Source organism: Pleurodeles waltl, chromosome 3_1, assembly GCF_031143425.1.
Source record: "Pleurodeles waltl isolate 20211129_DDA chromosome 3_1, aPleWal1.hap1.20221129, whole genome shotgun sequence".
In the NCBI taxonomy this organism is placed as follows: domain Eukaryota; kingdom Metazoa; phylum Chordata; class Amphibia; order Caudata; family Salamandridae; genus Pleurodeles; species Pleurodeles waltl.
This window is the reverse complement of record NC_090440.1, coordinates 1,332,682,941-1,332,704,026: the sequence shown is the minus strand read 5'-3', so window position 1 is coordinate 1,332,704,026 and position 21,086 is coordinate 1,332,682,941. Positions and strand designations below refer to the sequence as shown.

The 21,086-nt window shown below is 43.5% G+C and overlaps 1 protein-coding gene across 2 annotated transcripts in view; it reads left to right on the top strand.

Annotated features, from left to right (window-relative positions):
• Positions 1 to 20,460, top strand: part of LOC138285127 (carotenoid-cleaving dioxygenase, mitochondrial-like) — a 374,127-nt gene extending 353,667 nt beyond the window's left edge. The window contains exons 11-12 of one of the 2 annotated variants that reach the window (XM_069224694.1): positions 12,693 to 12,872; positions 20,329 to 20,460. In XM_069224694.1, the coding sequence (XP_069080795.1) occupies positions 12,693 to 12,845 (153 nt within the window). In that variant the 3' untranslated portion in view covers positions 12,846 to 12,872; positions 20,329 to 20,460. The remainder of the gene's footprint in view (positions 1 to 12,692; positions 12,873 to 20,328) is intronic. The other variant, XM_069224690.1, reaches the window with a different exon arrangement.
• The last annotated feature ends 626 nt before the right edge of the window (positions 20,461 to 21,086 follow it).

Below are 21,086 nucleotides of genomic sequence, written 5' to 3'. Positions count from 1 at the left end.
AACCCTTTGATATTGGTTTGACCTCAGAAACTACATTTCCATTCTAATCTGTTGAACAGGAGGTCTAAATCACCAGCCCTTTCTGGTCTAGTTATGATGTCAAAAACCTGTCATTGTGTGTCATTTTCATTGTGTTGGCTGTAATGAAGTGATCAACCAAGAGCGTATTCTGAACTTTGCAATAAATTCTGCTTTTGTGCTAGCTTATCAATGTCTTGATCTTTTGTGAGGTCTGGCCAACATAAATTAGGTTACAAAGGCAACAGAGGCAATAAATGACATTTTTGAGTTACAATTGGAGAAGAACTCAAGAAAATGCTTTGTGTGTTGATGGTGAAATTCCTTTGTATTGGTGCAGAAATTACAAGCAACACATTGGCCACATTTGTAGTGGCCTGTCCATGGTGATAGACCCTATATGGATTCTATAGTGGTAGCACTGAGAGTTGGTATATACACTCTCATTAAATGATCTTTCATATTGGGACCCCTTTTGAAAGAAAATAAGGTGACTTCCAGGAAAATGTTGCCAGAGTGCAATACCTTCCAATGTTTTTTATGCTCTTGGTGGTAATATGTGTGAGGGGATAGTATTTTGTAACACAAGCCATTTTATCAAGTGGCCGTTACATTGTGGATTGTATCAGTTGCTCTCAATCGGAGCACCAGACTCCTTTTCTTGACCATTTAGTTCACCAGTTTCATCGGGTGTACTCTCTTGATAAACTTGAGTAATAAAATCTCAGCTTCAATAAGAAAACAAATCCGCCTTAAATTTACAGTTCTTGCAGATCATCAGGAATTAACCAAGTGGAAGAATGTCATGTATAGCTCTTGGTGAAACCTGTGGTATTGTAAAAGAGTATTCCTTTCTGTGGGGTTTCTACAAAGAAATGGGAAGTATACAGCCATGTGATGAAACTGGATAGATTATTAGATGTACCAGACCAAATAATAAACACATCAATGTATCTTTTCCACACAAAAATCTGTTTATGGAAAGAATTAATGTTGTTCAAAATGAGGGTTAGTTCCAGAGCATCAACCAACAGTACTGCAAACTTTGGAGCGAAAACTGCTCCCATTGATGTCCCCTTTTGCTGGCAGTAGTATTTGCTAAGATATATTTTATTTAAGGACATCCTTGACAGTGAAACAATAAAGTCGGTTGGGACCTGAACTCTCCTGTGGGATACAGGTGTTCAGAGACTTGATGTCAAGTGTCACCATTAGTTCATTAGTGGAAACAAAGATCTGGTGCTCAGTCAAATATATAAAGTGAGTGGTATCTTTGGCCAATTTCAGCCGGCTGGCAGAACAGTCCTGTTGAAATTCTGAAGGATTACAAAGTGCTTCCAATGGATTGAAAATAGTCCCTCAATAATCCCTCTTTTGAGTGTAACCAAGGGGAGCCTCAGTGGATCGCATTTGCCAGTTGGGAAGAAAAACAGATCAAAGTTCCAAATTCAAGACATAGTACATGAATTGGGCAGATTGCCTTGCGTAGCCGAGCTTACATATTTTCACTTCTGTTGTCTTTGAAGACCACACCTTTAGGGGTATATATATGACTGCCTCCAGAACAGGAGCAGGTATTCTAGCCTTACACATGTAAAGTAAATGCTTAAATTGCTTTCTATCAAGTAATTTATTACAGGTGCTCATACCCCCCACCCCATGGAGCCCACACTGTTGATTGTATTGGTGCTTATTACCCAGAACGTAGGAAAATAATCTTCCTAAGTAAAGGTAGGTGATTATACATACCGTTTTTTCATGACTCAACAAACCTTCAGAGGATACTGGGCCAGATGTAGGAAGAAAACATTTTGCAAGGTGCAAATTGCGAGTACCAGCGACTCGCAATTTGCACCTCGCAAAATGTTATGCTGAAAGGTGTCTCAGACACCTTCTGCGACTCGCTATGGGGTCGCAAAGACCCACCTCATAAATATTTATCAGGTGGGTCGCAGTTTGCGACCCCATAGCGAGTCTAGGCAGTCACGGGGATGGTGGCTTGCTGGAGACAGCTGACCACCATGTCTGTGACTGCTTTTGAATAAAGCAGTTTTTTTTTCTTTTTGCAGCCCGTTTTCCTTAAAGGAAAACGATCTGCAAATAGAAAAAATACCGAAAACTTTTTGTTTCGGTTTTTTTCAGAGTAGGCAGTGTTCCATAGGACCACTGCCTGCTCTGAAAACATATTTTTGTTTGCATTCACAAAGGGGACGGGGTCCCATGGGGACCCCTTCCCGTTTGCGAATGAGTTACCATCCACTTCAAGTGGATGGTAACTGCGAGTTGATTTGCGACCGCTTTCGCGGTCACAAATCAATTCTACATTGCGATGCGGTCGCAAATAGGAAGGGCACACCCCTTCCTATTTGCGAGTCGGAAACACATTCTGCGAGTCGGTACCGACTCGCAAAATGTGTTTCTGCATCGCGTGAGGCCTTTTGCACCTCGCAAACGGCGTTTTTCGCCGTTTGCGAGGCGCAAAAGGCTACCTACATCTGGCCCACTGTACCTTCAGCCCCAACTTCACTCTTTTACATATTAATCTTCAAAATGTGTTTAGCAGCAAAGTGACACATTTCGTCCAACCTCTGTTTCAGACAAATTGGAGTGAGTTTGAACAGGTTCATATCATCTGAGTAATTTAATATATGAATAGGTTGTGACTTAAGCTGAGGAGTAAAGTTGTGGAAATATGAAAATACTTGTGGCAAGTCAGGCACACATATGAAAGTAGTGGCGGACATCCCTGCTTTAAACCACTGTGTGTTCCCATACTTGAGGACAAGTCCCTATACGATTTAATTAACACTTTACACCTCATTTATGAATGTAATCTGCACATTTTCTTCAAAATATCTAGAGAAATCTCAAGTATACCCATTTTTACACATGTATTTCCATCATATAGAAAGCACACATTCATCCCTGTAAAGATATCCCAGCACTAGACAATAATCGGAACCCAACGCTGCTCCAAATGGTCAAACACAGAAGATTCAGAGGGGAAACAGCCAAGTTTTCAGCAGTCTCCGAAACGTGATAGAACCAGGGAAGATACACAGGTTATGGGGAATGGCCGATATAGTATGTACTATAACTATATTATCAAGTTCTGAACAGTTCAATTTAAAACAGTCTATTCATGGTGAAGACTATCTTACCCTGAAGGCCAGGTCGGAAGATGCTCTAAAAAAAAAAAGTGTTAGCAAAAAGCTTTCCTACAGAGCCAGTTATCCATTATTTTGGGCTATTGTTCTCAAGCCCTTTTTTCAATAAAGGGAATGGAGTATAATACTTTGAGCTTGATATGGTCCTCTCATTCGAAAAATGATGATGTAAAGGGGCCAAAAAACGACCCCGCTTGTGAGGTATTTATTCGGCACCTAGAAATCATCATCTCTAAAAAAATTCAGTGTTGTCCCTTTGCCCACAAGTATCTGGCTCCATGAATTAATCTGACTGTCTATTTTGCTTTCAGAGGAATAACCGGAGAAGAGTTGAGACAAACCCAATTCCTGAGAAAAACTAATCAAAGCGTCTGTATTATTCGTTGTATATAGATAGGATATATAATAAACCACTCCTTCTGCAATAGCAGCATTAACTGAACTGTTTCCTTTAGATCAACCTGCATATATTACAATTCACCAGCATTGTCTAGCATTATATTCCATTGCAGCATAATTCAGATCATGTCACAATGGTAGGTCTGAGTAAGATCAAATGTCTTGATCATTTCTTCTTCTTTAATGCTTTAATCAGTTTGGTACACCACTCTGGATAGATTAAGACCCGTGTAAATCAAACAAATTATTTTTTCTGGTGATAAGATTTTAAAATGACATTTTCTTTCCTATCAGTGGTCCTGCTTCGGTCGCCACACTCATTAAAGTTTCCTCCCTTTCACGGTCAAGGTAGAAAGGATGCTTCCCGAGGTGCTTCCCTTTTCATGTAGAGGGTAAGTGTCTAAACCTGTATTCATCTGGAGTTCTGTTAGCTCCGTTTTTTTATTACTCCTAACTAGGGTACCTGAAATAGAGCACAATATCACTGATACTTAATCAGATTTTAATGTCGTTTTTTCAAGCAATTTTAATTAGACTCAAAAATCTTCTTAGCACGTCAAGGGCCACTGACAATTAAACATATTCTCCTATCAAATTGAATGAACTATGTAATAGAAAATCATGTGACCTTGTGATCATGTGTCAGACCTTGTTTAATTGACATCTTATCAATAGGAGTACTATTAGATTAATCTAAAGTCTCTTTGGGCTGTTTGTTGGATGCAGATCATTTTGGTGGGCTGACCTCTGTCAGGTAAAGCAAATTCCAAAGGTTGTTTATTTTAACCTACCAAAGTCAACATGTTCAGAGGACAGAGAATGAATTTTATTTTTTCCTGCTTCACCTGACATCAGCTTCATATCAAGGACATGATAGTGGGGAGCCGAATTCTCCAAGGAATGTATCCTAGTAGTGGTTCGGACCTACTTGGGGGCACGCTGGCTATGGAAAATGATTTAAATCTATGGCAGACCTGCTTGAGTGCCTGCATGCAGTAAGCAGATACACATTCACGTAGCACTTTTCGGATTTATATGTAGAGTTTCTTGTGTGGTCTTATACATGTGTATTCTGTCATGAAGATGTCTCTGAGGTCAATGATTTTGTTCTACAATAATTGTGTATGTTCTATGCTTTTATGGTATGTGGTGTTCTCATTTGGTTAAATCTAAAAGGGTCTGATTCTGTGGGTAGGGTAATCTGAAGAAACCACTGTGCAAGTATATTTACCCAGAGCTGGCAGTGTCTATGCCATCAGAGAAGCAGGATGTAAAAAATGAAAGGATAAGCAGGCACTGGTGCTGATAGATTGACCATTCAATTTAATCACTTTGTATGTGATGTATAAGCTGAAATATCTAACACAACAGAGCCAGCACTCTCACAAATCAAGGCATGATGGATGCACTAAATTGACACAGATGGTAAATGAGAAATCCAAAATTACAAATCCGAAAATGCAAAGTGCTGCTGGTTTAACCGCTCTAGTGCTGGGTTGGCTGATAGGCAACAACCGCACTACCTCCGCAGTGTGTCCGTCGGCCATTGGCTATCAACAGGGTGGCATGAAAAGGAACCAAGGGTGCTTGCTCCAATATAATTCCTTTTTTTTAAAGAGTGGAGGCAAAGCAGATACTTTTAGCCTCCACCCATCTGTGATGGCATGCTAATGTCACAGATTCCCCACCAGACGTGGAGAAGCCAGAAGTGCTCTCACCCCCTCATGTGGGGCTTTTTATTCTCCCTGGTGCCTCCTGATGTTTCAGGAAGGCATTGTTAAAATGAAAAGTCTCCCCTTTCCAAATGATGCCTTTCTGAAAGGGATTCCCTCTTGTGGATTCTGGTCATGATCTACAAGCCGGAAGGCAAATAGTTAAGCCAACTTGCTTCACATTGTACAGTACAAAAATGAGATATTACGAAACTGACTGCGGTTGAGCTGCCCTGATATATGCCCTTCAATGTCTGTGCATGGATACATACCTTCCATTGGCCATGACTTCAGACAAGCAGCCTTACAAATTATTTCCTGCCCTTGAGTAAATAATTGACTTGCTTATGGACTGCTTGACACCTTTATCTGCCATCACGTGGTAGGTATTCTGTTAGCCGTATGACAGGTACGTTACAGACACTGTACTGCACATAACAGTGGATGGAACATAGGCCATGCTGTCACAGAGTAGTCTGTGTGGCAAAACATAAAGTGTTTAGTAGTTTTTTAAGTGCTATTTAGGTAACTCAGGCAGTCTTCCCCAACATGTTTGCCTTAGTTTTAAATTAGATATGCTCCCTTAGTTCGCGGTTTGTGACCTCAGGAGGCATTCCCAGACTCACCCACATTGCATCCACAAACTGGAAGGAATTTGATTAAGCACAGGGAGTGAGCTAAAGGCGCCTGAAATACACATTTTTATTGAGCAAAGGTTGCTAGCAATGAAAGGCAATAGTAAAGATTCACTTGACAAGTGTTCAGGATTAGTCAGGACTTTGATGGATACAGAGACATGAACAGGTAGGAAAATCTCAGGCTAGGTGTGCTTTCACAGAGATATAACATAGGTAGAAGGCAGAGATTCAAGGTAGTAGAGATACACATGGTGTCATTTCATTTTCACCAAATGACTCAGCCCCATTATCTCCACACTCACCCGATACTCAATTACTTCCTCCCCCAAACTAAGCAGTTGATTCCAAACCATATAGAGCACAGCATGCAGGTTCCCCCTCAACTGCAGCCATGCACACACCCTCTCCTGAAAGACCTTCACTGGCTTCCAATCCACAACTCTCTTCAGACCCCTGACATATATTCATAGCCTTACACAACACTGGTCCAGCAGATCTTAAAACCATCTCTGATTTCAGAAACCTTCCAGAAACCTCTGCTCAGCTGGACTCCAACTTGCACACATTTCATGCATATGTAGCACCAGAACAGGCAGTTGCGACTTCACCTACCTTGCTTCAAAAGGCTGAAATGATCTGCCCCTGCACATCTGCACCACCTCTAAAGTTATTTCATTCCACTTGAAGCCAAAAAAATGGCTCTTCATCTTTCTGAATCCATGGTTCAGCCCTGACAGCTCCAGCTTCTTCAGTAGGATACCCTTCCGGGTGATAGTGTGCTTTACAAATACAAATAACATTACAGAGAACTCTACACCCAAAACTGCATGTATGAGTCATATTTGTGTCGTTATTGACGTTCATCCTCCATCAGAACATAGCAGATGCTCAGTTTGGCATATGAAAATTGCATTCCAGTCCCAACACTGCACATACCGGTGGACGGGACTTATGCCACATACTCAGTGACCACCCCTTGTACCAAAAACTAATGTCCTTTTTACTTTAGGACATGCTCTTTAGGGAACTTAGGACAGTCTTCCCCAGCATGTTTACCTTAGTTTCAAAGCTAGATATGTTATCTCAGTTTGAGGAATGTGGGCATGGATTGCATTTTCGGACAGCCCCCAACATGCATTCACAAACTGGAAAGAGTTGGCATTAGCATAGTGAGTGTGCCAAAGGTGCATGAAATGCATATCATGTGACCCTGTTGGGGCTGTTGGTAAAAGTTCACTAAGCACAAACTCGGAAGGCTGAAAATGTTGATGAAGGCAGATTCTTGACCGGTAGTAGAAATGTGGTCAGACTTTTTTTCATTTGTGAAGGTTGTTGAGGCACTAACTGTCAACAAGTCCGGAGATATTTGTTCAAAGAAGTTACTTGAATGGGTGAAAGGTGGCTTGTTTGGGGATTCCTTTATGTGGCAAATGAATGTGATGAACCCTTGAGTGGTGGTTGTATCTTAATGTGAACGCACTGATGTGTTGGATCTGTCCCGGGGCTGGTGGCATGAAGGCCATGTGGCTGGATGAATAGAGTATGAATGGACCATTAAGCAGTTGGTAACTTGAAGTGGCTTTTGTGGTTCACCTTCATTAGTCTTGGTTTCAATATTCAATTATTGTGCTAAGTATTTGCTCTTTGAAGATAGCACTTATGGAGGTGTCAAAACCAATCAGTGTTAGTGGTAGGATAACTTCAACAACTTACAGCCAGTTTTATATCTTTGCAATAAGGATACTCCATAGTAACAGCAACAGAGTCTCCTTACTGCCAAGATGATGGTCTACCTGCCCAATATATGTGCGGGTGGACCATTGGTGTAACAATGGTAGAGACTACTCCATCTCGATTATGATTACTTCCACCCAACAGCTCATATGCCATCGGGGGCTAAACGCTATGTCCTCCCATCTAAATTAGATGGGTGGACATACAGGTCTGTTTTCACTGCCTGTCACCACTAGAAAAACTCTGGCAGCAAGTGGAAGTGAAAGCTGTCTAATTCCCCCTTCTTCAGGGGAGATAACTCCCATGTGAGAAGGGCTTTTTTTACATTTTCAAAAAGATAAACCCATTTTGGTATTTTTTTTCTAAAATCAAAAAGAGAATTACATTTGATTGATGGCTCCGTCTTGAAGATGGAGCCATGAGTCAAACTTAAAAAATCATTGACAGTAACCACTGTGATTTTGGTTCTTGCCTTTGCATTTGAAATGACCGCTGACAGTTACTTCTAAATTTGACACACAGAGCGCTCTCGGCCTGGCAGACATTAAGGGCCATATTTACAAAGTTTTGACACAGGGCAGCACTACAAGCCTTCTTATGGCGCTGCCCTGCACCAAAACAAGAGAGCAGGAATGCACTGTATCTGCAAGTGCGTTGCATTCCTGTCTTTTTCCCCTGCGCTGGCGCACAGTGGGCTGCCACACACCAATGCAGGCACCCTAGCACCATGGGGATTATTGTTTTTGTGTTGGGAGGTGTCCCTTCTTGTACAAAACCAATTAGGAGTTGCATTTTCCTCTTTCTATGTGTGCTGCATTCAGCGAAGCAGTGGGACCTGTAAATATGGCCCTAAGTATTTGTCTTTCAAAATGTAAATCTGTCCCTTAGTAAGAATTTCTCTTTTTTTTGTAAATACAAACTATAAACATCCCTGGTGACGTAACTTGAATTGATTCAACTCCACATTTCCATAATGACCTGCAAACCCTGAAAGTAGGTAAATGGCTAAGATCACTTATTTATTTACATTTTATGTAAATACCTTGCTGGAATATGTTGAAATCCACAAATTGATAACAACCCAGCATTCCTATGTGCCTCACATAAAAATGAAACCCACATTTGTGAGTAGCCATAGTGTCCACTATCAGAAAGGTGAAAAAAAACCAGCATGGGCACATCAAATGTTTCCAATGAAAACGAACTCCTTTTTTTACAAAATGTAAAACCAATGTGTGTTTTTAGCCCAGGTTTAAGGTTTGCAAGGGATTCTGTGTAGAATTACCTAGTGAGAGCCACTCAAGTCACCTTACCCTGGATTCCATGAGTGTCTAGTTTTCAAGAATGTGCAGCTTTGCTAGGTAACCCTAGGTGTCGACTGAGCTATGGCCCAAACCCCTCAACTACCAACATTGCAAGAAAGGGTCAGTTTCCAGTGTAAACATTTCATGTGTCCATGTTGCGTTTGGGTCCTTTTCCTGTTGCAGGTACTAGGCATTCAAGAGAGGTACTAATTCTATTGGCAAACATGTGGTAACACAGAATAGTGGAGCATTTGTTATCACCAATTGCATGTTTCTGCATATGTGCCTTCCAAATGTAAGCCAGTGTGTAAGAAAGGAGTCATTTTGAAAAATGCCCTCTTAATCACATACTAGAATGGGTACCCACAAATTCAGAGACTTACAAATCACCACTGTTCCTAAACCCCATATCTGGTGTCATTTTCAGAACTATGTAGGTTTCCTTGATACCCATTTTTCACTTTAAATAATTACCAAATTAATTGCTCTGTAGTCAGCACAAAATAAAAAACCATGGTAAGGTGCAGCTCAGTTGTTTGCTCTGTATACCTCAGGTTCTTAGAGAACCTATAAACCCTATATATGCTCCCAACCATAAGTGTTTAGTGGACATTATGGTATATTGTTTTTTGTAAATCGGCCATCATGAGTTTATGTTACAGATACAAATATTGTCACAGGTTGCCATTTTTTCCAACTCGTTTTTTTTTTTTTTTTTTTTAAATTTCAACAGTTAATTTCTTGGGAAAACCTTGAGGGTCTATACAAAAGACCCCTTGCTGAATTTAGAGGTTTTTCTACTTTTTAGAAATCTATTGCTTTCTAGGATCACCAGTGGGTTTCACAATAGTTTTCTCCACACACTGGAAGCAGGTTGAAAGAACAAATTTGGTAAGAATGGGCTACCTCTTTGAAAAATGCCAAATCTATGGTAAAAACCATATTGTCCTACAGCTCTGCATGCTTCAGAAAGTTGGGAATATGGTGGTGTTAGCACAGCAAACTTTTCATGGAAGCTACTTTTAGGGAAAAATGACACTTTTTTTGTGGAGCACTTTTCTTTAAAAAAAAATAGCTATATTTTAGCAATTTTCTCGGTCCCCTCTAGGGGAATTCAGAAACCCTAGATACCTTTGGAATTCCCAGGATGTTAGAAAAAAAAAAAGAACAACATTTGTCATGGACACCTTATGTGGAAAATACATTTTTGTGCTTATTAGGTCTTTATTGATTTTAAATAACAACATATGTTGTGTTATCAAAGCTCAACATTACAGCCACGTTGTCCAGGCCCTCACTTGTGCCCATGTTACTGATGGCCACAATTTACACAGGCATTGCAAACACAGCCCCCTCAAAAACATACTATCATGAATCTCATTCTGTGTGTTGCCATGTAAAACAAGCATTTGCAATGCATGGGTTTTGTGTTTGCTCGAGTTAGAGCTATTAGCGTTGTAAATTCCTAAGTGGACTTTTCTTGCCACATAAATTGAAAATGAAAAGTAAAACAGTTGACATAAGCAAGACGATTTAAAGTGCCACGGCCACCATGAGAATGAGTGCCAAGGAGAGACACGAAAGGAAAAATAAGTTTGCTTGCAGTCAAACGTTTTGGCAAAAGTGCAATTATCCATGTAACAGGGTTGAGGGCCAAGGCGGTAACAAAACCGAACAAGTGATTGTGATGGGCTTGCAGTGAGCGTGGTTAAAAGTCCACAGATAGATTACAACTGGCCAGAGCGCTTGCGCTCGACCTAAGAATGATCAACCTTAACAATAAAAAAAAAAGAACCAAGTGACTGTCCATTAGAACCTGCAGGTGTCCATTGGATAATTGATTAGTGATGTATTAACTTATCCTGGCTCAAGCAACCAAGTATAAGGTTTTTTCAACTCATCTTTACCCCATATTCCCCCAGGTGCACTCATGTCTGACAAACACCCTCCCTGTCACGGGGGAGGAGTATCCGAGTTGTCATCCAGATGTTTGTGGTTTACATGTAGAGTGTATCCCTACCTCCCCTTTTCCAATGGCCTGATAGAAGGTCAATGTCGGCCTGGGCCTATCTTCGCATGTCCAACAGCCAGACCTGGTCAACTGCGCCAATATCGTCTTCCACAACATAGTAATATTTTGTTTGGCTAGTATGAGTGCCAAGTCAATTAATCAACATAAATACATCACATGGCTAGTATGAGCCCTAGGTCAATATTTCAACATTGATGCTTGTTTTTCTTAATCAGGCCACTGGCCCCAGCATGCACGTAGATACATCCCTTGGTGACTTCTGACACACATTTAAATATTACTCCTGAGTATTGCACAATAACTGGACAGTGCCACACCATGAGTGAAAAATCAGCATCATCCCAGCATCTGAGGCAAGATGTCAACGCTCCCAGGTACATGTCCTAACCTCTGTTGGTCAATTAGGTGTGGTGCAGATAATTAAACTGAACATACCCCAGTCTGGAATTCCTGTAGACCTGTTTAACAGTGTCTGAGCACTTCTTCCACTGTTGTTCTGTTCGTTCAGCACCTTTTACCCATCCGTACCCGTATATTCCTACTATTCTTTGAGATACCCAGCTTGTGTTGTGCAGTTCTGCAATAGTGGCATGTACAAGACAATGATTGCATGTCTGCTAAGTTATTAGCATCTCAAGACGATTTGAGATCATGAGCTCTTCTGCGCCTCTCCCTCACAAATCCCTAGCTAATCCAAGCAATGCTTTGAATAACAAAAAGTGATCTGGGCCTATGCCATGTGCCTCTCATAAACCCTCAAACATTTGCAGCGTCCCCTCTGTAAATAAGTTGCCCCAAACTCGAATGTCTGCCTCTGACCAAGATCGAGTGTCGTGTGTCTGCCAGTTCCACACACTTCGGTAGGGACCACAGTGTAGTTGTGGTGCATAGGCGCTTGCTCTCCCGGGATTTAGGTACAGCCTGGTGTGCAGGCTCACTGTGCAGCATAAACCTTTGGCTGCCGTAGTGTTAGGCTGCCTCAGGATGAATGACTTTAAAACTATACCCTCCCCGCAAATAAATTCTGTGGATGCCCATGACCATCGGAGGGTTGCTTTAAACAAGGCACTGCTCCCCAAAGGCCTGTTCATGTTGAGGGTTCTCCTAAGTTGTTTCTAAGATCCCGTGTTTCTGGGTCAGTGGATTTCACCAACCACCTCATAGGCCATAGTGGTTGCGCAGCCATGTCATTTAGGTCGTAGTCAGAGGCAACTAGACTGCCTTCCATTAAGGGAGGGTACACTTTGGTGATCTTCACCTTGTCTCCCTTCAGCCCATTACACTGCTGATAGTATTGATTGCAAGTCTCTAAAAAAGGTCGTTATCATGCCTGCGTTGAACTATAAGTCTGCTTGTGGAATTTGATAATTCTGTTACACGTTCATAACATGGAGTTCTTGCCAAATTCCACCAATGGGCGCGTGGTAGAATTATTCTGCCATTTGTACCTTGCGATGTTTGTGGGAACAACAAGCATTTGAACATGAGATTTGCAGGCCCCTGGTACAATTTCCAGTTGCAACAGAGACTTTTGGTGCCATTTTGTAATCCCAGTGGTTGAGTGTAATCATGGCTGCTTCTCATATAGATTTGCTACTCAAGAAGCAGCTAAACCAACTTGAAAATATATTTTCAAGTGTTTTTAATCTGATCTGAAAAGGATTTGTATTTTACTTTTCTTTCAACAGGAAGGAAGTGCCACAGAGACTCAAACTTCCTCATCCTGTCCAGAAGGCTACTCCCAGTGCTTTGTCCATCTCCTAGTCATTTTTTATTTGGATTTCAAGATGAAAGGATCACTCTCTTTGTTTGCAATTCCTGCTGCATACGATTTGATTTAAAGACTTTTTTCTGTGACATCACAACAGGTAAGTCAAAAAACCTTTGAATAAGGGTGCATGCACCCATATATATTTTTACTGTTTATTAATTTTTTTAATTTGATTGTGGTTGTGGTGGGTGTCCTGGAGTTGCAGTGGGGACCTATTTTTTGCATTTAACTTTTTAGCTACTATAAATGTAAAAGATTGTACAGTTAAGTACTTTTTCTTCATGTTTGTAAAATTTGCACTATTCATTTATGTTACCATGTAGCCTATTTTGCCCATGGGTCATCCAACCAGTACTAGGCATTGGGTATATGAAACAAATGTTTCTGTGGTATATGTTGTTTTTAATCATCTACGATTTAGGTAGGCATTGGACAGTGGTGGCTGGTGACTTTTCAGAGTGGTGAGTGTAGGAGGCTGGCCTGGCTTGAAGTGGGTACCAAGGGGTACTTACACTCTGTACCAGGTCCAGTTATCCCTTATTAGTGTAGAAGAGGTGTTTCTAGCAGCTTAGGCTGATAGAAGGTAGCTATAGCAGAGCAGCTTAGGCTGAACTAGGAGACATGCAAAGCTCCTACTATACCACTGGTGTCATATGCACAATATCATCAGAAAACACAATACACAGATATACTAAAAATAAAGGTACTTTATTTTTATGACAATATGCCAAAAGTATCTCAGTGAGTACCCTCAGCATGAGGATGCCAAATATACACACGATATATGTACACAATACCAAAAATATGCAGTAATAGCAAAAGGAAGTAATGCAAGCAGTGTAAAGTTACAATAGATTGCAATAGGAGCACATAGGTATAGGGGCAAAGCAAACCATATACTCCAAAAGTGGAATGCGAACCACGAATGGACCCCAAACCTATGTGAGCTTGTAGAGGGTCGTGGGATTGTAAGAAAACAGTGAGGGTTAGAAAAATAGCCCACCCCAAGACCCTGAAAGATAGGTGTAAAGTGCACCTACTACCCCCAGAGACCACAGAAGTCGTGATAGGGGGATTCTGCAGGAAGAACAAATACCAGCAATGCAACAACAGTGGATTTCCGGACCTGAGTAGCTGTAAGACAAGGGGACAAAGTCCAAGAGTCGCAACAGTGTCGAGAGTGGGCAGGAGCCCAAGAAATGCCAGCTGAGGGTGCAAGAAAGCTGCCACCTGTTGGAAGAAGCTTGGTGTTCTGCAAGAACAAAGAGGACTAGGAACTTCCCCTTTAGAGGATGGATGTCCCACGTCGTGAAGAAGCTTGCAGAGGTGTTCCCACGCAGAAAGACCACAAACAAGCCTTCCTAGCTGCAAGGGTCGCGGTTAGGGTTTTTGGATGCTGCTGTGGCCCAGGAGGGACCAGGATGTCGCCACTTGGATGAGGAGACGGAGGGGGCGCCCAGCAAGTCAGGGAGCCCTCACAGAAGCAGGCAGCACCAGCAGAAGTACCTGAACAGGCACTTAGTAGAAAAGTGAACCGGACTCCACCCGAAGTCACAAAAGGGAGTCCCAAGACGCCGGAGGACAACTCAGAAGGTTGTGCACTGCAGGTTAGAGTGTCGGGTACCCAGGCTTGGCTGTGCACGAAGGAAATCCTGGAAGAGTGCACAGGAGCCAGAGCAGCTGCAAATCACGCGGTACCCAGCAATACCGTCTAGCGTGGGGAGGCAAGGACTTACCTCCACCAAATGTGGACTGAAGAGTCACTGGACCTTGGGAGTCACTTGGACAGAGTTGCTGAGTTCCAGGGACCACGCTCGTCGTGCTGAGAGGGGACCCAGAGGACCGGTGATGCAGTCTTTTGTTGCCTGCGGTTGCAGGGGGAAGATTCCGTCAACCCACGGGAGATTTCTTCAGAGCTCCTGGTGCAGAGAGGAGGCAGGCTACCCCCAGAGCATGCACCACCTGGAAACAGTCGAGAAAGCCGGCAGGATGAAGCGATACAAGGTTGCTACTAGTCGTCTTGCTACTTTGTTGCGGTTTTGCAGGCGTCCTGAGCAGTCAGCGGTCGATCCTTTGGCAGAAGGTGAAGAAGGAGATGCAGAGGAACTCTGGTGAGCACTTGCATTCGTTATCTGACTAATTCCCCAAAGCAGAGACCCTAAATAGCCAGAAAAGGAGGTTTGGCTACCTAGGAAGGAGGATAGGCTAGAAAGAAAGGTAAGAGCCTATCAGAAAGAGTCTCTGACATCACCTGCTGGCCCTGGCCACTCAGAGCAGTCCAGTGTGCCAGCACACCTCTGAATCCAAAATGGCAGAGGTCTGGGGCACGCTGGAGGAGCTCTGGGCACCTCCCCTGGAAGGTGCAGGTCAGGGGAGTGGTCACTCCCCTTTCCTTTGTCCAGTTTCGCGCCAGAGCAGAGCTGGGGGATCCCTGAACCGGTGTAGACTGGCTTATGCAGAGATGGGCACCATCTGTGCCCATCAAAGCATTTCCATAGGCTGGGGGGGGCTACTCCTCCTCAGCCCTGACAGCTATTTCCAAAGGGAGAGGGTGTAACACCCTCTGTCTGAGGAAGTCCTTTGCTCTGCTTTCCTGGGCCAGGCCTGGCTGGACCCCAGGAGGGCAGAAACCTGTCTGAGGGGTTGGCAGCAGCAGCAGCTGCAGTCAAACCCCGGGAAAGGCAGTTTGGCAGTACCCGGGTTCTGTGCTAGAGACCCGGGGGGGTCATGGAATTGTCCCCCCAATGCCAGAATGGCATTGGGGTGACAATTCCATGATCCTAGACATATTACATGGCCATGTTCGGAGTTACCATTGTGACGCTGTACATAGGTAGAGACCTATGTACAGTGCACGCTTGTAATGGTGTCCCCGCACTCACAAAGTCCGGGGAATTTGCCCTGAACGATGTGGGGGCACCTTGGCTAGTGCCAGGGTGCCCTCACACTAAGGGCCTGATTACAACTTTGGAGGACGGTGTTAAACCGTCCCAAAAGTGGCGGATATACCACCTACCGTATTACGAGTCCATTATATCCTATGGAACTCGTAATACGGTAGGTGGTATATCCGTCACTTTTGGGACGGTTTAACACCGTCCTCCAAAGTTGTAATCAGGCCCTAAGTAACTTTGCACCCAACCTTCACCAGGTGAAGGTTAGACTTATAGGTGACTTATAAATTACTTAAGTGCAGTGGTAAATGGCTGTGAAATAACGTGGACGTTATTTCACCCAGGCTGCACTGGCAGGCCTGTCTAAGAATTGTCAGATCTCCCTATGGGTGGCACAAGAAATGCTGCAGCCCATAGGGATCTCCTGGAACCCCAATATCCTGGGTACCTCAGTACCATATACTAGGGAATTATAAGGGTGTTCCAGTATGCCAATGTGAATTGGTGAAATTGGTCACTAGCCTGTTAGTGACAATTTGGAAAGCAGAGAGAGCATAACCACTGAGGTTCTGGTTAGCAGAGCCTCAGTGAGACAGTCATAACACAGGGAACACATACAGGGCACACTTATGAGCACTGGGGCCCTGCCTGGCAGGGTCCCAGTGACACATAGACTAAAACAACATATATACAGTGAAATATGGGGGTAACATGCCAGGCAAGATGGTACTTTCCTACAGTGAGGCATAAAGGTTTTGGTTGAGTTTGACTTACAAGTGAGCCTGACTGACATGCTTGCTGAAGACATAGCCCAAACAATGTGACTTGGGCTTTGGGGTTTGTGACAATACCACAGAACTGCAGAACTGTGAAGTGAAAGGAAACATCTGAAATACTCCCATGATTTTTAGCAAGATGTTTCTTGCTTTCTGGTGCACAAATACTCAATGGGCTCTTATGTTAGGCGTTTAAATGTTTTTATTATTTTTGTTGTACATTTACGAGTCCTTGATATTTGATGGAACACAGGATTGCAAGTACAATAAAATGGACAGAAATACTAGGGGTGTGTTAACACTGGCATCCACAACTTGAATAAAAATAACTCTTGCCGTAAAGCTCCTCATTCAGGATTGCACAAGGTACTAGGCGATTTACGGTCTGAGCTAACAAGTCAGTGATATAATCCATGAAGTGGCTGTCAGAAAAAAAATGATAAACCAGTTCTGCTGAAAAGCCTGTGGGATTGGAGAAGAGTCAGTCGTGTTGCAGGTGGTTACTTGACATGTGGCAGAGGACCCCACCCTACTGAACTTTTAGAGTCCCCAAGCAGGAGGTTTAACAGAGGTCCTGGACAGTTGAGCATTCTGTAGATTTCGTTAAACCCCATCGGTTGAATTGCATAAAACAGCATGCTGTTCCTTATTGGCTAATAACAAATATTCTTACAGTATTTTCTTGACCTTTCACCTGAAAGGTAAATGCCTTTAAACTATAAGTGCACACTTTAAATGAAAAAAATTGCAAATTAAAGTAATCAATTGGAAATGCACTTGTTTAGATACATTTGATTAATGTGATCACTGCTGATGCCTGTGTATAACCAGAGTCATAGAGCTGCTTGGCGCAATGGGAAATACTGAACTGGGCGCAGCCAGCGACCAACAATACTGCAGTTATGCAAGTCATTATTTTAAAACATTTATTCCAATATCCCCAAGATGTTGTTCGCAAACCGGTGTCTGGCATGCTTCGGCCTAAAAGTTGCTGATCAGCAGTGGTGAGTTTTTTCTCTTTGTGCCACAGTGCCTAATCTGTCAAACATCAGGGCATTTAAGAGCACCACTCGGCGGTGCTGGTTGTATCAGCCAGGGCAGAATGAAAGGCTGAGTAAATACGGTTGGGATTGCAACAAGTGACCTACTTGTTACCCACAACGATCTGTGCACTTGCAGCAGGCACTTTAACCCTCTGAGCTACTTTACTGATTACAACTAGAGAGCATCATAGCACTGTATACATAATAGAGTCAAATATTATCCAAGTAAGAGACACAAGCAGGTAAGAAGGCAGAAGACGAGACACTAGAGAATAGTGACTTTTACACCACCAAGAATGAGCATGTAATTAGCAGCTCTGGACATGGGGTAGGCAGGGCAGTCCTTACAGACAGGCTGATCAGTGCTTTTTGGGCTGAGCCTGAAACCTGATCCTGACTCCTTGGTGCATGCACGTGGCCCCTTCTGCAAAATCCTCACTCTGCTGCCAAGGCAACCAAGAAACAACCTGCTGCACAATGAGGCAGGATGTTGCTGGAGGAGCAGAGTTAAATACAGGGATGACACAAGTTAGCAAGTACCGACAAGAAGGGCTGCGAGAGGAACCAATAAAGTGGAGACAAGGGTGGATCGGACTCGCAGGTCCCCAGGCATTACTGGCATCGCTCCAACTCCGACCACTTCCCGAGGGAAGAGACAGAGACATTGTTTAAGGCTTAACAGTAGAGCAACTTATATCATGTATTTGTTTTCACTTTACAGAGAAAGGTTTGCCTCACTCTAAACTCACAGTAACTTTGATTGTAATGAGTGCTGAAAGAGATAGTGAAGACTGTCGCATGCTTTTTTTATTTATTTTTTTCTCACCTGCTGCTCTGCTCGTTGTGGCCCCATCAGGAAAGGCACACACGGGGAACATTATATGGGCAAAAAGGTACAGGAAGACTACATTGGTGAGATGATCACAAACCACCAGACGTGGCTTCTCAGTTAGGGCAGAGGAGCATATTCCCCCCTCACACCCACCCACACCCCACCAGCAGCAGCAGCAGCAGCAGCAGCAGCAAGCCTTTAACTACAAAGTGCTAATAAACTATGTTTAATATGGTTTTGTCTCAAAAGGTGCGGGGCACTGAAGGTGATGAGAACTGAGGGGAGTGCACAGAGCACTCCCCTCAGTGTGCTTGTATGTTTGGCCAGCCGTCTCGAGCCGGCCAAACACACATGCGTACAGGGCTCCTCCCAGCCCGGCACTGTGTTGCCAGGCTGGGGAGAGCCTGCACAGGCTCACAATCTGCCTGGGGGTGCCCTGGTTGAGGCTCTCCCAGCCAATCCTGACACTATTCCGAGCAGCATCTGGATTGGCCGCCTGGCAGGCTGGGAGCCTGTGCCTGCAGCCTGGACCGACAGCGTAAGAGCAGAGGAGCAGCGTGGAGTTAAGGTAAGTTTTTATTTTTTATGATTTGATTTGATTTCTCCCCCCTCCCACGCCGTGCTATCCTGACCCTTTTCCCTCCCACAAGCTGCCACTGCAAACCATAGTGCGATTGAGGGTCAAGTGGAATCTCCAGTTAGAAGTCCGCTACAACGATGATGCATGTGACATATCTTACGAAAAGCAGTGAATAAAGCAGACACTTCAAGTCTGCGCAGTTTGTCTTTAAAATGAGTAATCTGGAGCGCAGACTTGATTTCTCTGCTTCCTGACTGCAGCCTTTATTCCACCCCTTCCCAACTCTTCAGAGGGATGGGGGTGGGTCAGTGACAATTTACTAACTCTACCCAACCCTGTGATGAGTTTGGAAAGGGTTGGGCACAGTGTACTCCACTCCCTGATTGACATTAAGCTCCAAAACTATAGAGTGTGAACTTGAAGCTCCCGGGGCTTACTTTACCAGAATGTCATCTCAGGGTGGAGATTGCTCGTCAAGGCTATGTCTTTGCTGAACTGATGACCTCACAGGTTCACACCAGCATTCATTTTTAATGATTATTCCATTATCTTCTGCACCCCCTGCTTGCCATAGGTCTCTTATTCCTTAGGCGCACACCAGCATTTTTAAGGATTATTCTGTTTTTCCCTGCACCAACTGCCTGCTATAGGCCTCCTAGGTGATTGGTGCCCACCAGCATTAATTGTTAAGGATTATTTAATTTTCCCCTGCACCCCCTGCCTGCCTTACGAGCACACCAGCATTCATTTATTAAGGATTTTTTCATTTTTCCCCTGCACCAGCTCCCTGCTATAAGTGCACGTCAGCATTAATGTTTTTAAGGATTATTCTATTTTCCCCTGCCTGCTACAGGTGTTTCATAGGCCTTATAGGCACATAAAGTATACTTCTCTATACTAATCTATATGTTATTGAAATATTATGTTATAGTTTGGATTGGAATGGTACGCCACAGGTGCACACCAGCATTTTTAAGGCTTATTCTTTTTTTTTTCCCTGCACCAACTGCCTGCCATAGGTCTCTGCGCTGATTGGTGCACACCAGCATTCATTTTTAAGGATTATTTCATTTTCCTCTGCCTGCCTTACGAGCACACCAGCATTCACTTATTAAAGATTAATTCATTTTCCCCTGCACCAGCTGCCTGCCATAAGTGCACATCAGCATTAATGTTTTTAAGGATTATTCTGTTTTCCCCTGCACTCCCTGCCTGCTCCAGGTGTCTCAGAGGCCTCACAGGCACATAAAGTAAACTTTTAATTCTGTATGTTGTTATTGAAATATTATGTTATAGCTTGGATTGGAATGGATACACTATTGTAAATTATTTTGGGTGACCTCACTAAATTATATTGTCTTTATAATTAATTCAAACTGCAAAAATGCCACATTTCACTGAATGTTCTTCTTGTTTGTTTGATTTTAGGCACACAAGAGACATCACCCACTGTACTGCTAAACAGAAGGCAGGCACAAAGTGACACCACACCACCTGAGTCCTCCTCTGCTTCTGCAGCTAGGTGTCAACTGACAGAGCTTGAACATGGCTCCAGAGGAAGGTGTTCCTACCAAGAAGGTGGCCAGTGACAAGGAGAAGAAACAGTTTGCAACCAGTGGTGTGTCACTCTCTACCTTTTTTAGGAATTGTGTTGTGCCTGCCGCACAGTCCTGCGGGCAGGAAGCTGGGAGCGGCACTGCCACGTAAACAACAGCACCACTTCAACCTAAGACCAAGCCCATGTCTTTCAGCAAGGTAGCGCTGGAGTCACGGCAATGAGCAGTGAGTCTGAGTTGGATTTGTCTCAGCCGCAAAGCACCCAATTGTTTCAGGAAAATGAGCTAAGCGGACAACCGGAGTCACAGCCAGCAACAGCTCTTTCTGAAGTAGGAGCAGAACAGGCAGCTGAGCTTCCTGCTGATCAAAATGTAGCTCTTGAACCATTAGCTTTACGATCTCCAGCAAGAATAAGAAAGGTAACTCCATCATCTTCTCCAAGCCACCCTTTTGATGATCTGGACATGGATTGGACCCCAGCTGAATCTGAGACCCACCACCTTCCTGAAAGCCTTAGAATTATGGAAAGTGAAAGTGATGAGGACCAGCCAGTGACAGTCAGTATAGAAGCTGGCTCAGAGGACACCAAGACTATTGAAACTGCTGTAGGGATGTGACACTGGTTCCAG